The following is a 17,738-nucleotide window of genomic DNA, read 5'->3' as shown; positions in this document are numbered from 1 at the left end:
GAAAAAAAAAAAAAAAAAAAAAACAGGGTAAAAAGGGGACCAAAAACAGAAGGACTGGGTGAAAATTTATCTATAAAGCAATTTGATTTCTAAACTTTCTTTACCACTCCAAACTAGAAAACAGCCCCTCCATCATTGCAGAAAATCTGAGATGTGTTTTTGGAAGCCAGTGAAATATTTAAGGGCCTGGGCACCAAACTGAAAACTGGGGGAGTAAGTGAAATTCACATAGTGAGTGCTGAGGCTACCCCTCCTCCCCCACCCTTTTCCTCCCATTCAGATCCCACACACCTGGAGGCATATACATCCTGCAAGAGACTGGCAGTCCTCTAGAGAATCTGACCAGCCCAAGATAAAAGGCCTAAATATACTAATATATACCAAAAAAATAGACACTGATACTATGTAATAAAGAATTTGGCTGGCCTTTGTCCCAGGTTCCTGGGAGGTAGCCTCCAAATGCCTGGAAGTTCCTGACTGATTGTCTTTGTTTTTCATAGTGGGCCCCTAGATAGTTTGTGCTGAGATAACTCATAATGGGAGTTTGCCCGTGTCAGAAAGACCAACCCTGCTAGAGGGTTACGGCTTTTCAGTTGGGGGAGGCAGGGGAGACTGGGAAATTGAGTTCAACCAAGTGGCTAATGATTCATTGTGTATCATATTTACACAATGAAACATCAATAAAAAAATACTGATTATGTAGAAAAAAGTCATTATTTTAGAGATACATATGGAAATATCTAGCAGTGAAATGTCACAATTTTTCATTTAAATATTCTCCAAAAATTGGAGAAAACAAATACTGCAAGATGTTAAAATTGTTAAAATCTAAGTGATGGATATATGGGTATTTATGTTTCTATTTTTCAGTACATTTGAAATTTTTCATAATAAAAAGTCGATAAAGTTACTTTGGGAACACCTGTGCATGAAGTAGTGAGTTGGATTTCCATGACTATCTTTAAATGGGGACAGGATGAAGAGGAGAAAACTAGGAATATTCTACCATTATCTTACCATATCCTGCCATAGAAGCTCCATTCTCGACATCCACTGTGTTCTTATTTTCCTCTGCTAGAGCTTTAACGTATCTTTTGCTTAAATCTAGTATTTGTTCACGTAACTTGACACTGCTTTGATGTCTTGGTTGTTGAAAAGTATAGTGCAGTAACATCAATCCCCAAATGAGTCCAAATATAAGCAACAGTAAACTCAATTTCTGGGACATATTTTTTCTTGAGATTGTAAAAATCATTTCTGATGAAGCAAACAGCCTCAATTGAAAAACGGTAACGACAGGCAAGCCACCGAACAATCAAGACTTTTCAAAGAAGAAAGAAAAAAATCTCCTCCTCTAATGTATATTCTTCATCTTCAGCAAGGTTGCCTCCAACTCTCAATTAACTCTGTAAAATTGAGAAGAAAAAAGGTGATTAGTCTTAACCTGCATCAGTAACAGAATAGACAATGATAGATAAGAAGAGATTCTATAAACAGTTTTTATTTGGAACTGGATCATCTTCTTTGATAACTTTCTCTACCACTAAATAAGCTTCTGGGTCTTTTATCAGCTCCATTTACACAGCTCTTCAACAATTTAAACTAGAAATAAATGTCAATTCATTAAAACTACCTGAAAGAAATGCCACCATGGTCACAAAATTCTTTGAATGACTTCTTATCATTTGTAACTAAAACTATGGATATGTAAGACTTATAGCAGATCTCAGCCCATTCAAACACAGGTCACCAACCTAAATGTGTAAAAGCAATTCCTCCTCCTCCTTGAAAAAGAAAAAAGAGGTTGATGCCAAAATGAAAGTAAGAAATAAGGAAAGGTGAAACAGGCTGGAAGATGAAAAAAGCTGTCTGACTTAAAACAAAAACAAAAACAAAAAAACCCCCCACAATCTAAATAAGAATGCCAGTATTTGAAAATGTCACTAGAAAATACTACTAATGGCAATGAGATAATCTTAAAAAGCATCCAATCTAAGTTGAAAAATAAGTTGTAATTTCTAAGTTCACACTTTTAAGTTTATACCAGACATGACATGTGCTAAAACAGGTAGAAATTTTTTTTTACCTTTCCAAATTTACAATTCTAAATTTAAAATAATGCAGGTATTTTTATAATTTATAAAATTTTATAATTTTTGTAATTTAAGGAAAAATTGAAAGGTTATACTTCAGATTTTTAAAAAAGAGAAAGGTAATGACAATCATGGAATCTTCAAACACCTAGACAGTAACAATGTGCATGAATCACCAAAGTGTCCAATGAAGAAAACTCTTCAATTACGTCTAATGGAGTAAAATTCGTTAGAAAGAAATATACCTGGGGTCAAAAAGTGCATTTAACAGCTTAATGAAAATAATCTTAAGAACTTTTTAACTTCCTAGAGTAGTATGGTCAAATAAAACATACTAATTCTAACCCACTTAATAGGGTATAATCAGTGAACTAAAAAAATCTAGTTTAAGGATAGTAAGACTAGAAATGAATACAGTATCAATAAAGGTGAAGCACTCAATCATTTTCAACACATATTTATGAGTCAGCATATATGCTAGGCAGTAGGAAAACCATGTTTTGCCCTAGAAATTTGCTTTCCAGCATAGGTGCTTTCAAACCTTTTTTTAAATAAGAAAGTATTTACTCAATAATCTTATGCAAAATATCAAAACAAAATACATACAATCAAAGCTTCTCTAGCAGATGCATGTGTGCTGAGGTATGTGTAAGTGGGGGACCTCCTGCCCTGCCAATTCTTGTTCAGAAAATGACCACTCTTATTCTCCCCCCACCCAGCTACCTAGTCCCCGACACGTGTCTAATAAATCCTGGAGCTCCAAGGTCTGAAGAACACCAATCTATTCGTGATGAAGTGTACTCATCCTGCCAAACCTCACTACAAGCATGACGACACCACTAACTGGGTATATTAATTACTATGGTAAACTAATAACAGTATTAAAAATTAGGAATTAACTCATTTTCTAATTTTCTTCCACTTCTGCTTTTTTCTTTAGTTACCATGCACACAATAAACCCCCTCAGATCTCACTGAAACAAAACCATTAATATCAATACTGAATTTTACTAAACTTTGCTTAGCAAAGTAAGGTAAACATTACCTAATATCTTTTTCTACAAAGATTTTTTTTACATTTGAGTTCAGAAAGTAGAAATTCTGGATTCCCAAGCAAAATTTTAAAACATTCTTTGATACATGTATGTTAAATGTATTCTTTTATAAATCTTTACAGGCTCCTATGTCTTTTCAAGTTTGACCTGAGTGCTAGATTATCTGGCCCAGCACTCTGTAAAAATCAACTGGGAATCTGTCCTGAAGCAGTCAGAACAGGGTTCTAAAGGTGGCATGACAACAAAACCAGAGAAGTGCATCACCAGAGAACTGAGAACATAGACTTGAAGGTATTTTGGCAAATGAAGGTTAAAATGACAGCTGAGAAAGCTCTAGGTTACTATACCTATCCAAGGCCAAAAAGGGAGAGACTGAAAACCAGAAGGACAGAGCATACTTCAATTAAATAACATCAACAATCATTACTACAATCACTTACTTTACCAGACTCTGCTCTAAGCTCCTTACATGAATTAACTTATTTAATCTTCACAACATCCCACACTAATATTCTCACTTAAACAGGTGAAAACACTGAAGCGAAGAGACATTAAATAACTTGCCCAAGGTCCAACAACTAGATACCGTTGAGAAAGAGGATTCAAAGCTCAGGCTTTTAACCACCGCCCCTCTTTTACAGCAATGCCAGTAAAACAGGAGCAGCAGAAACTGCAGCAGTGAACGAGTGCTGAGTCCTTATCATGGGCCTAGCTCTGAAATAAACACTTCACCAAGGTTACTTCATTTGATATTTGCATAACCTCAAAAGAAAAATGTTGTTGTTATTCCCACTTTAGAGATGATTAAATTAAGGCTTTGTTTGAGTGGTTAGCCTGCCTAAGATTTTTAGCCAGGTCCACTGACTTCACTTGCCCAAACTATGGCAAGGGCTACAAGTCCACAAATTCGGAATCTCCATCTCCATTCAGGGTCTCTCCTTTCCTTTAAAAGGGTCCTTAAACCCAGTCCTATTAGAACTCCTAGGTTTTACAAAACTCTTACAATAAAGTGACAATTCTCCAAACTGTAAATGGCATCAGGCAGAGAACAGGAGATTCGTGGGTAAGGAAGCAGGGGTGGCTAGTGGAGGAAAATAGTCAAACAGAGAGCCTGACGGTAAGAGGTAAAATCCTTCCAAGTAGGTACAAGATTAAGAATGACAGGCTGCTCACCATTATGAACACAAACTTTGCTTAATGTGTGAGTGGCAGTACCAAAACCAGACACAGAGAGAAAACACTGGTAGTGGACAAGGCAGAAGCACAGCTGAGGAGGATATGCCCCCAAAGTAATAAATCCCAGGGAACAAGGAGGCCTAGTTTAAACCTAGTGTTTCTCAGTGTGAGGGACCCAAAGATCTAAGCTGCAAACATTAAATAAAGAGCCCCTTATTGCTCTATATTGACTGTATATTACCCAACTGTACCATCAGATTCAGAAAAGAGGCTTTCATGAAAGGTCTTCATAGGCTTGACTCTATATGGAATGTGTCTGCTCACCACTGCCCTGAACAAAATTAAAGCAGGCCATCGCAGGAAGTCAGGAACTTTTATAGGGACTCTACAGTAAGAAATTTATATGCTTTGTATCAATAACTTGCTTGTGTTCCTTATATGTTTTTCTGTGGAGATGAGTAAAATATTTACTATGGGGCTTCCCTGGTGGCGCAGTGGTTGGGAGTCCGCCTGCTGATGCAGGGGACGCGGGTTCGCGCCCCAGTCCGGGAAGATCCCACATGCCACGGAGCGGCTGGGCCCGTGAGCCGTGGCTGCTGGGCCTGCGCGTCCGGAGCCTGTGCTCCACAGCGGGAGAGGCCACAACAGTGAGAGGCCCACGTACCGAAAAAAAAAAAAAAAAAAAATTTACTATGAAAAGGGTTTGTCTTTGGGAATAGCAAAGAGGTGAGAAGTTGGGAGCAATTAACCCCATGCAATATTACAGAACTACAAAAGGACACCAAGGAATAAAGTGAGTGTGGGAGCTACCAGGAAGAAAGGATAGCCTGGAGCCTTCTCTAAGTTGAAAAGATGGCCCAGAGCCAGCTTATGCCTGACAAAGAGCTGAGCAGTTCAACGGCCCATGAGGATTCTCTGCTGTGACACAAGACAACCTGAAAACTGATCCACCTAAGGGTTCACTACCACAAGCAATTCCAAGCAAGCCCAGCAGAGGTGACTAAAATTCCAACAAGGATACAATTCTGCCTTTGGTCTCTTCTCAGGGAATGTTTCACATTAAAACCGCCTAGAGAGTTTTGTTGTGTGTTTTTTTTTTAATCCCAATGCTGGGTCACACCCCATATCAATTAAATTAGAATGCCTGGAGTTCAGAGCCAGGCATCAGTATTTTTTGAAGAGTCCTATTTTATTCCAATGTGCAGCAAAGTTTGTCCAAATCACAAACTGCTTCATTAAACAGCAACGAAAGCTACAGGAAGGGCCACTAATTTCAATGTTACAAGTCAGTTCATCAGGTATGACACAGGATTCCTACCTGTGCCTACCTATAATGACTCTGAAGGGGAAGGGGTTAGAGAGAGAGAAAACAAGGGATCTCTGCTGGAACACAAGTCATTCCTGCCAGGGTGGGCTAGGCCCTACATTTACTAGGCAGGGGTGGGGGCGGACTGAATAGAAAGCAATTTCCACTGGGACCACTTCAGTCCCTAGGATTAACATGAATATACTGTTCTGTTCTCTAAGAGATATTTCTGTGGTTTCGTATAGAAAAAAAGCAGACAAGAAGTTTTTGAATTCTTTAGCAACTAATGGTAATGTACTTTAGTGCTTTTAAAGAGAAATAATTCTTAGACTCAATCTTTAGGAAGGAGAAAGAAAAGGGAAAGTTCATTATCTCTCCTTTCTGTGCAATGTTCAAAGTTGCAAATGGCATAGAACATGCACTTTGAACCTCCCCAGTTTTTGTGTTTCAAGTACTGGTTCAGCTCCTGGAAGGCCACCTAGATCAGGATGGAGACAATAACCAGAAGCCTAAAAGGCCTACACTGTCACTGAGAACTTAAGGCTACCATCCAGCAGATTATTGATTAGAGTTCTCCCACCAAAGTAGTCTAAAATCCAAAAACTTTTAAATCCTAACTTCTAGGCCACTATATTAATTTCCTACTAATCACTTAAAAACATAAAACTTCAAATATGTCCCAAGTAACAACTGGAGTTTTTAAAAGCAAAAATAAAATCATTATTGAAATGGAGCAAGACCCTGTGTGGGCCTCCTGGGTACAAATCCTTTCTGTGTCCCGTTTCTTGTTTTTAGGAAATAGGCTTCATTCACCCTCCTAGACCTTCCCTGAGTTCCAAAGGACATATTCAAACAGTCGCTAATTAGGGAAGTGAGAGAATGCAGAAACAAAGGAGCAGTCAAGAAACCACAGTGCAGTAACAGGGCAAGGTTCTGGTTCCTCCCCAAGGAATGAACGTAACACACCTCTGAGTTCTTCTTCAGGAACTAAAGTCCCCACCCAGCTGGAAGACAGTAACTTCAGTCTGAGCACAAAATTTGTGGAAGACCACCCTGTTACCTCACCCCCAACCAATCAGAAGAAAGTCACACACCACACAGCTCTCACCCTAAATTTTGCCTATAAAAACTTCTCCCTGATGGCACAGTGGTTAAGAATCCCCTGTCAATGGAGAGGACATGGGTTCCAGCCCTGGTCCGGGAAGATCCCACATGCCGCGGATCAACTAAGCCCGTGCACCACAGCTACTGAGCCCGCACTCTAGGGCCCGTGAGCCACAACTACTGAGCCCACATGCCTAGAGCCCACGCTCTGCAGCAAGAGAAGCCACAGCAATGAGAAGCCCACACACGGCAAAGGTGACCCAACACAGCCAAAAATAAATTAATTAAAAAAAAATTCCTCCATGTCTTTAAAAAAAAAAAAAAACTTCTCCCTGGAAACAGGCTTTTTGTGTATTAGCTGTCCCAGACTCCTTCTATGGCGCCTTACAATAAACACTGTGCTTCCCCTTCCGACAACCCAGTGTCAGCAGACTGGCTTGGCTTTACTGCACACAGGCGGACCCAAGTTTTGGTTCAGAAAATTTATCACCATCATCATTATTATTTTGCCCTAAGAGAGACTTCTGAATATTTTTAGGATTCCCAGGGGAAATTTCTCATCCTGTGGTGGGAGACAGATGGGTCCCAGGCTGAACAGTTTCTCCCCGGTGGACAGAAACTCCATAAAAGCAGGATGATGGAGGAGGCTGGGCCCTGCCCAGATAAGGGATGAAAGACCATATATTCCTCATTCTCAAAGTCAAGGAGACCTCCCTGACTACACATGAGCAGAAAGACTCCTTGGAGGTCAAAAAGGGAGGGGGCACCACCCCATAGTGATATCAACTACCCATAGGCCTCTTACCTAGAATCCACCTTGGCTAAGAGATGTGCATCACACATGGGAGGATGCTGAGATATACCTAATACGGACTCAGAACCAGGCAAAGCAAGATGACTGGCCAAAGGAAATGCAGAAGAAATGCCCCATAAAAGTGACTCAAACTGCCACGAGGGCATGACTCTCTCTCTGAGCCCACCCACGCATCTATCCACACGTACTGTACTCTTTTTCCTCCTAATAAACACTTTACTTGCTTCACTACTTTCCATCTCTATGTGGAAATTCATTTCTACACAGCTGACAGGCCAGGGCCTTGTCACTGGCCACTGGTCCCTGGTGGTCCAGTGGCTAGGATTCAGCACTCTCACTGCCGCTTCCCGACCTCAATCTCTGGCCAGGAACCGAAATCCTGCTTTAAACCACTGTAGGCCAAGGCCATCCAAGATCAATCCAACTGCAGAAATTACAAAAGAAATTACACACCGAAATAGAGACACAGATGTATAGAACAAACATATGGACACCAAAAGGGAAAAGCGAGGTGGGGGGGGATGAATTGTGAGATTGGGATTGACATATATACACTAAAATGTATAAAACAGATAACTAATAAGAACCTGCCGTATAGCACAGGGAACTCCACTTTGCTGTACAGTAGAAACTAACACAACATTGTAAAACAACTATACCCCAATAAAAAATAATAATAATTAATTAAATTAAATTAAAACAAGTAGGTCACATACCTACTAAATATTTAAGGGAAAAAAAAAAAGAAATTACACACCATGTGCCCCAAAGGTAGAAGAATTAAGGAAAGGAGACACACTTAAAATGAAGTATCTGTAGAGGACTAGATCTGAAGAAGGGCAAGAGAGTGTGTGTGGTCCAGGTACCACCATCTCCAATTCAATTCCTGCAGCTGCTTCTCAAGTGGTTTCCCAGATTCCTCTCCAACCCCACTTCAAGCCACTGTCCTCAGAGCAAAACAAGTCATGATATGAATAGTCACAATTTAAATTTCTCCAAAGGAGATATGCAAATTGTCAATAAGCACATGAAAAGATGCTCAAATCACTAATCCTTAGGGAAATGCAAATTAAAACCACAATGAAATACCACTTCACACCCATCAGGATGGCTATGAAGGGCATCAGAACATGCCAACCCAAAATATGCCACTTTGGTATAAGGACTATTTTGAGCTGAAGATAACTGAGAAATAGCAGATGCAGGAAGGCCTCCCTGTACTCCCCTTTTCTACCTAAAAGCAAGACATGAATTACCTATGAGAAAGGTGAGAACATTCTTATCACATGAGACAAGGCACGGATGCTAAGATAAATCTGAACAAATAAACCTTACTAAAAGAAACCTCATCTTCCATTAGTTTCCCCCATTTATTCACCTTCCCACAATTTACTACATCCAGAAGCTCAGACTCCTTTTCCTTTGTCTTGTCACATTTCCACAATTTATGGCTCTTTGTTTAAATGGTATATAAGCTCTCAGCATTAACTGCTTCTTTGGAGCTTTCATTTCACTTCTGTGATGCCCACCATTTGCACATGAAATAAATCTTTTTCTCCAGTCAATCGATCTTTTGTCAGTTTAGTTTGCAGAGCCCTGGGCACTGAACCTAAGAAGGTAGATGAAAAGGTTTTTTCCTTCCCCTACAGCAATTATTAAAAAACAAAATCAGAGAAATTGCCGAGGCTTCTAGGAAGATGGTGGAGGAGTAGGACGCAGAGATCGCCTTCCTCCCCACAGATACACCAGAAATACATCTACACGTGGAGCAACTCCTGCAGAGCACCTACCGAACGCTGGCAGAAGACCTCAGAGCTCCCTAAAGGCAAGAAACCCCCCACGTACCTGGGTAGGGCAAAAGAAAAAAGAATAAACAGAGACAAAAGGATAGGGACAGGACCTGCACCAGTGGGAGGAAGCTGTGAAGGAGGAAAGGTTTCCACACACTAGGAAGCCCCTTCGCGGGCGGAGACTGCGGGTGGCGGAGCGGGGAAAGCTCAGGAAAGCTCCTCCCTGCCGCGGAGGAGAGCACAGCAACAGGGGTGTGGGGGGCAGAGCGGAGAGATTCCCGCACAGAGGATCGGTACCGACCGGCGCTCACCAGCCCGAGAGGCTTGTCTGCTCACCCACTGGGACGGGTGGGGCTGGGAGCTGAGGCTCAGGCTTCGGTCGGAGCACCGGGAGAGGACTGGAGCGCCGGGAGGACTGAGGTTGGCAGCGTGAACACGCCTGCAGGGGGTTAGTGTGCCGCGGCTGGCCGGGAGACAGTCCAGGGAAAAGTCTGGACCTGCCAAAGAGGCAAGAGACTTTTTCTTCCCTCTTTGTTTCCTGGTGCGCCGAGGAGAGGGGATTAAGAGCGCTGCTTAAAGGAGCTCCAGAGACGGGCGCGAGCCACGGCTAAAAGCACGGACCCCAGAGACAGACATGAGACGCTAAGTAAGGCTGCTGCTGCCGCCACCAAGAAGCCTGTGTGTGAGCACAGGTCACTATCCACACGCCCCTTCCGGGGAGCCTGTGCAGCCCGCCACTCCCAGGGTCCCATGAGCCAGGGACAACTTCCCCAGGAGAACACACGGAGCACCTCAGGCTGGTGCAATGTCATGCTGGCCTCTGCCGCCGCAGGCCTGCCCCGCATTCTGTACCCCTCCCTCCCCCTGGCCTGAGTGAGCCAGAGCCCCCGAATCAGCTGCTCCTTTAACCCCGTCCTGTCTGAGGGGGAACAGAGGCCCTCCGGTGACCTACATGCAGAGGCGAGGCTAAATCCAAACCTGAGACCCTGGAGCTGTGAGAACAAAGAAGAGAAAGGGAAATCTATCCCAGCAGCCTCAGAAGCAAGGAATAAAGCTCCACAATCAACTTGATGTACCTGCATCTGTGGAATATATGAATAGACAACGAATCATCCCAAATTGAGGAGGTGGACTTCGAGAGCAAGATTTATGGGTTTTTTCCCCTTTTCCTCTTTTTGTGAGGGTGTATGTATATGCTTCTGTGTGAGATTTTGTCTGTATAGCTTTGCTTCCACCATTTGTCCGAGGATACTATCCTTCCTTTTCTTTAATTTTTTTTCTTAATAATTACTATTTATTTTAATAACTTTATTTTATTTTACTTTATCTTCATTCTTTCTTTCCTTCCTTCCTTCCCTCCTTTAGACAACGAATCATCCCAAATTGAGGAGGTGGACTTTGAGAGCAAGATTTATGATTTTTTCCCCTTTTCCTCTTTTTGTGACTGTGTATGTGTATGCCTCTATGTGAGATTTTGTCTGTATAGCTTTGCTTCCACCATTTGTCCTAGGGTTCTATCCATCCGTTTTATTTTTTTTTCTCTTAATAATTATTTTTTTATTTTAATAACATTATATTTTATCTTATTTTATTTTACTTTGTCTTTCTTTTTTTCTTTCCTTGCCTCCTTCCTTCCTTCCTTCCTCCCTCCCTCCCTCCGTCTTTTCTTTCTTTCTTTCTTTCTTTCTTTCTACTTCTACTAATTCTTTCTTTCTACTTTTTCTCCCTTTTATTCTGAGCCGTGTGGATGAAAGGCTCTTGGTGCTGCAGCCAGGAGTCAGTGCTTTGCCTCTGAGGTGGGAGAGCCAACTTCAGGACACTGGTCCACAAGAGACCTCCCAGCTCCACATTATATCAAAGAGCGAAAATCTCCCAGAGATCTCCATCTCAATGCCAGCACCCAGCTTCACTCGACCAGCAAGCTACATTGCTGGACATCCTATGCCAAACAACTAGCAAGACAGGAATACAACCACACCCATTAGCACAGAGGCTGCCTAAAATCATAATAAGTCCACAGACACCTCAAAACACACCACCAGACGTGGACCTGCCCACCAGAAAGACAAGATCCAGCCTCATCCACCTGAACACAAGCACCAGTACCCTCCACCAGGAAGCCTACACAACCCACTGAACCAACCTTAGCCACTGGGGACAGACACCAAAAACGACGGGAACTACGAACCTGCAGCCTGCAAAAAGGAGACCCCAAACACAGTAAGATAAGCAAAATGAGAAGACAGAAAAACACACCGCAGATGAAGGAGCAAGATAAAAACCCAGCAGACCTAACAAATGAAGAGGAAATAGGCAGTCTACCTGCAAAAGAATTCAGAATAATGATAGTAAAGATGATCCAAAATCTTGGAAATAGAATGGACAAAATGCAAGAAGCAGTTAACAAGGACCTAGAAGAAATAAAGATGAAACAGACAATGATGAACAACACAATAAATGAAATGAAAAATACTCTAGATGGGATCAATAGCAGAATAAATGAGGCAGAAGAACGGATAAGTGACCTGGAAGATAAAATAGTGGAAATAACTACTGCAGAGCAGAATAAAGAAAAAAGAATGAAAAGAACTGAGGACAGTCTCAGAGACCTCTGGGACAACATTAAACGCACCAACATTCGAATTATAGGGGTTCCAGAAGAAGAAGAGAAAAAGAAAGGGACTGAGAAAATATTTGAAGAGATTATAGTTGAAAACTTCCCTAATATGGGAAAGGAAATCGTTAATCAAGTCCAGGAAGCACAGAGAGTCCCATACAGGATAAATTCAAGGAGAAATACGCCAAGACACATATTAATCAAACTGTCAAAAACTAAATACAAAGAAAGCATATTAAAAGCAGCAAGGGAAAAACAACAAATAACACACAAGGGAATCCCCATAAGGTTAACAGCTGATCTCTCAGCAGAAACTCTACAAGCCAGAAGGGAGTGGCAGGACATACTGAAAGTGATGAAGGAGAAAAACCTGCAACCAAGATTACTCTACCCAGCAAGGATCTCATTCAGATTTGATGGAGAAATTAAAACCTTTACAGACAAGCAAAAGCTGAGAGAGTTCAGCACCACCAAACCAGCTTTACAACAAATGCTAAAGGAACTTCTCTAGACAAAAACACAAGAGAAGGAAAAGTCCTATAATAACGAACCCAAAACAATTTAGAAAATGGGAATAGGAACATACATATCGATAATTACCTTAAATGTAAATGGACTAAATGCTCCCACCAAAAGACACAGATTGGCTGAATGGATACAAAAACAAGACCCATATATATGCTGTCTACAAGAGACCCACTTCAGACCTAGAGACACATACAGACTGAAAGTAAGGGGATGGAAAAAGATATTCCATGCAAATGGAAACCAAAAGAAAGCTGGAGTAGCAATTCTCATATCAGACAAAATAGACTTTAAAATAAGGACTATCAGAAGAGACAAAGAAGGACACTACATAATGATTAAGGGATCGATCCAAGAAGAAGATATAACAATTGTAAATATTTATGCACCCAACATAGGAGCACCTCAATACATAAGGCAAAAACTAGCAGCCATAAAAGGGGAAATCGACAGTAACACATTCATAGTAGGGGACTTCAACACCCCACTTTCACCAATGGACAGATCATCCAAAATGAAAATAAATAAGGAAACACAAGCTTTAAATGATACATTAAACAGGATGGACTTAATTGATATTTATAGGACACTCCATCCAAAAACAACAGAATACACATTTTTCTCAAGTGCTCATGGAACATTCTCCAGGATAGATCATATCTTGGGTCACAAATCAAGCCTTGGTAAATTTAAGAAAATTGAAATTATATCAAGTATCTTTTCCGACCACAACGCCATGAGATTAGATATCAATTATAGGAAAAGAGCAGTAAAAAATACAAACACATGGAGGCTAAACAATACACTACTTAGTAACGAAGTGATCACTGAAGAAATCAAAGAGGAAATTAAAAAATACCTAGAAACAAATGACAATGGAGATACAACGACCCAAAACCTATGGGATGCAGCAAAAGCAGTTCTAAGAGGGAAGTTTATAGCAATACAAGCCCACCTTAAGAAGCAGGAAACATCTCGAATAAACAACCTAACCTTGCACCTCAAGCAATTAGAGAAAGAAGAACAAAAAAACCCCAGAGTTAGCAGAAGGAAAGAAATCATAAAAATCAGATCAGAAATAAATGAAAAAGAAATGAAGGAAACAATAGCAAAGATCAATAAAACTAAAAGCTGGTTCTTTGAGAAGATTAACAAAATTGATAAACCATTAGCCAGACTCATCAAGAAAATAAGGGAGAAGACTCAAATCAATAGAATCAGAAATGAAAAAGGAGAAGTAACAACTGACACTGCAGAAATACAAAAAATCATGAGGGATTACTACAAGCAACTCTATGCCAATAAAATGGACAATCTGGAAGAAATGGACAAATTCTTAGAAATGCACAAACTGCCAAGACTGAATCAGGAAGAAATAGAAAATATGAACAGACCAATCACAAACACTGAAATTGAAACTGTGATTAAAAATCTTCCAACAAACAAAAGCCCAGGACCAGATGGCTTCACAGGCGAATTCTATCAAACATTTAGAGAAGAGCTAACACCTATTCTTCTCAAACTCTTCCAAAATATAGCAGAGGGAGGAACACTCCCAAACTCATTCTACGAGGCCACCATCACCTTGATACCAAAACCAGACAAGGATGTCACAAAGAAAGAAAACTACAGGCCAATATCACTGATGAACATAGATGCAAAAATCCTCAACAAAATACTAGCAAACAGAATCCAACAGCACATTAAAAGGATCATACACCATGATCAAGTGGGGTTTATTCCAGGAATGCAAGGATTCTTCAATATACGCAAATCTATCAATGTGATTAACCATATTAACAAATTGAAGGAGAAAAACCATATGATCATCTCAATAGATGCAGAGAAAGCTTTTGACAAAATTCAACACCCATTTATGATAAAAACCCTGCAGAAAGTAGGTGTAGAGGGAACTTTCCTCAATATAATAAAGGCCGTATATGACAAGCCCACAGCCAACATCATCCTCAATGGCGAAAAACTGAAAGCATTTCCACTAAGGTCAGGAACAAGACAAGGTTGCCCACTCTCACCACTCTTATTCAACATAGTTTTGGAAGTTTTAGCCACAGCAATCAGAGAAGAAAAGGAAATAAAAGGAATCCAAATCGGAAAAGAAGAAGTAAAGCTGTCACTGTTTGCAGATGACATGATACTATACATAGAGAATCCTAAAGATGCTACCAGAAAACTACTAGAGCTAATCAATGAATTTGGTAAAGTAGCAGGATACAAAATTAATGCACAGAAATCTCTGGCATTCCTATATACTAATGATGAAAAATCTGAAAGTGAAATCAAGAAAACACTCCCATTTACCATTGCAACAAAAAGAATAAAATATCTAGGAATAAACCTACCTAAGGAGACAAAAGACCTGTATGCAGAAAATTATAAGACACTGATGAAAGAAATTAAAGATGATACAAACAGATGGAGAGATATACCATGTTCTTGGATTGGAAGAATCAACATTGTGAAAATGACTCTACTTCCCAAAGCAATCTATAGATTCAATGCAATCCCTATCAAACTACCACTGGCATTTTTCACAGAACTAGAACAAAAAATTTCACAATTTGTATGGAAACACAAAAGACCCCGAATAGCCAAAGCAATCTTGAGAACAAAAAATGGAGCTGGAGGAATCAGGCTGCCTGACTTCAGACTATACTACAAAGCTACAGTAATCAAGACAGTATGGTACTGGCACAAAAACAGAAAGATAGATCAATGGAATAGGATAGAAAGCCCAGAGATAAACCCATGCACATATGGTCACCTTATCTTTGATAAAGGTGGCAGGAATATACAGTGGAGAAAGGACAGCCTCTTCAATAAGTGGTGCTGGGAAAATTGGATAGGTACATGTAAAAGTATGAGATTAGATCACTCCCTAACACCATACACAAAAATAAGCTCAAAATGGATTAAAGACCTAAATGTAAGGCCAGAAACTATCAAACTCTTAGAGGAAAACATAGGCAGAACACTCTATGACATAAATCACAGCAAGATCCTTCTTGACCCATCTCCTAGAGTAATGGAGATAAAAACAAAAATAAACAAATGGGACCTAATGAAACTTCAAATCTTTTGCACAGCAAAGGAAACCATAAACGAGACCAAAAGACAACCCTCAGAATGGGAGAAAATATTTGCAAATGAAGCAACTGACATAGGATTAATCTGCAAAATTTATAAGCAGCTCATGCAGCTCAATAACAAAAAAACAAACAACCCAATCCAAAAATGGGCAGAAGACCTAAATAGACATTTCTCCAAAGAAGATATACAGACTGCCAACAAACACATGAAAGAATGCTCAACATCACTAATCATTAGAGAAATGCAAATCAAAACTACAATGAGATATCATCTCACACCAGTCAGAATGGCCATCATCAAAAAATCTAAAAACAATAAATGCTCGAGAGGGTGTGGAGAAAAGGGAACCCTCTTGCACTGTTGGTGGGAATGTGAATTCATACAGCCACTGTGGAGAACAGTATGGAGGTTCCTTAAAAAACTACAAATAGAACTACCATATGACCCAGCAATCCCACTAATGGGCCTATACCCTGAGAAAACCATAATTCAAAAAGAGTCATGTACCAAAATGTTCATTGCAGCTCTATTTACTATAGCCCAGAGATGGAAACAACCTAAGTGTCCATCATCGGATGAATGGATAAAGAAGATGTGGCACATATATACAATGGACTCAGCCATAAAAAAAAACGAAATTGAGCTATTTGTAATGAGGTGGATAGACCTAGAGTCTATCATACAGATTGAAGTCAGAAAGAGAGAGACAAATACCGTATGCTAACACATATATATGGAATTTAAGAAAAAACAAACTGTCATGAAGAACCTAGGGGTAAGACAGGAATAAAGACTGTGTCCTACTAGACCTACTAGAGAATGGACTTGAGGTTATGGGGAGGGGGAAGGGTAAGGTGTGACAAAGCAAGAGAGAGGCACGGACATATATACACTACCAAACGTAAGGTAGATAGCTAGTGGGAAGCAGCCGCATAGCACAGGGAGATCAGCTCGGTGCTTTTTGACTGCCTGGAGGGGTGGGATAGGGAGGGTGGGAGGGAGGTAGACACAAGAGGCAAGAGATATGGGAACATATGTATATGTATAACTGATTCACTTTGTTATAAAGCAGAAACTAACACACCATTGTAAAGCAATTATACTCCAATAAAGATGTTAAAAAAATTAAATTAAATTAAATTAAAAAAACAAAATCAAAAACAACTGTTAGTACAGTTGTGGAGAAATTGAAATTCTTACGCATTGTTGTTGGGAATACAAAATGGTGCAGATGCTGTGGAAAACAGTATGGCAGTTCTTAAAAAAATTAAACACAGAATTACCATTTGACCCAGCTATTCCACTTCTGGGTATAACTACAAAAGAACTCAAAGTGTTATGGAACAGGAGTTTGTGTATCCAATGCACAGCAAGGACAAACAAACCGAAATGTGGGAGTTTGGAGCAGAGAAACGTTTATTATAGGGCCAAGCAAGGAGAATGGGTGGCTAGTGCTCAAAAACCCTGAACTCCACGATGATTTTCAGGAAGAAGTTTTTATAGGCAAAATTTGGGGTGAGGGCTGCAGAGTGTGTGACTTTCTTCTGATAGTTTGTTGATGAGGTTAACAGGGTGGTGTTCCAGGAATCTTGCACTCAACCTGAAGTTAACCATCCACCACCTGGGTGGGGACCTTAGCTCCTGCAGAAAAATTCAAAGATATTATGTATATTCCTTAATGAGGAACCAGGATATGGCTTTAATCGCTGCAGTACAGTTTCTTGATTGTTTCTCCTTTGTCTCTGCATACCCTTACTTCCCTGATTAGCAACTCTTTGAATCTGCCCTTCAAAATTCAAGGAAGTCTAAGAGGCTGAAGTCTTTACTCCGCAAGTAAGAAAAGGGGGACATGGAAGGGCCCAGGTGGGCCCCAAAGGGTCCTGCTCAGTTTCAAAAGCAGGGACTCAAAGAGGAACTTGTACACCCATGTTCACTGCAACACTGCAAGGTGGAAACAACAGATTAACAGATAAACAAAATGAAATACTATTCGGCTTTAAAAGATAATAAAATTCTGATACAAGCTACAACATGGATGAAGCTTAAAGATATTATATTGAGGGCTTCCCTGGTGGCGCAGTGGTTGAGAGTCCACCTGCCGATGCAGGGGACACGGGTTCGTGCCCCGGTCCGAGAGGACCCCACATGCC

At 40.4% G+C, this 17,738-nt stretch overlaps 1 protein-coding gene across 1 annotated transcript in view; it reads right to left on the bottom strand.

Annotated features, from left to right (window-relative positions):
• CCDC126 (coiled-coil domain containing 126) overlaps positions 1-17,738 on the bottom strand; it is a 54,021-nt gene that overhangs the window by 25,468 nt on the left and 10,815 nt on the right. Inside the window, exon 2 of the mRNA XM_007447459.1 lies at positions 1,018-1,406. Within this exon, the coding sequence (XP_007447521.1) occupies positions 1,018-1,255 (238 nt within the window). The 5' untranslated portion in view covers positions 1,256-1,406. The remainder of the gene's footprint in view (positions 1-1,017; positions 1,407-17,738) is intronic.

This window comes from Lipotes vexillifer, unplaced genomic scaffold, assembly GCF_000442215.2.
Source record: "Lipotes vexillifer unplaced genomic scaffold, Lipotes_vexillifer_v1.1 scaffold474, whole genome shotgun sequence".
Classification (NCBI taxonomy): Eukaryota; Metazoa; Chordata; class Mammalia; order Artiodactyla; family Lipotidae; genus Lipotes; species Lipotes vexillifer.
The sequence above is the reverse complement of the archived record's forward strand: the minus strand, read 5'-3'. Positions and strand labels throughout refer to the sequence as shown.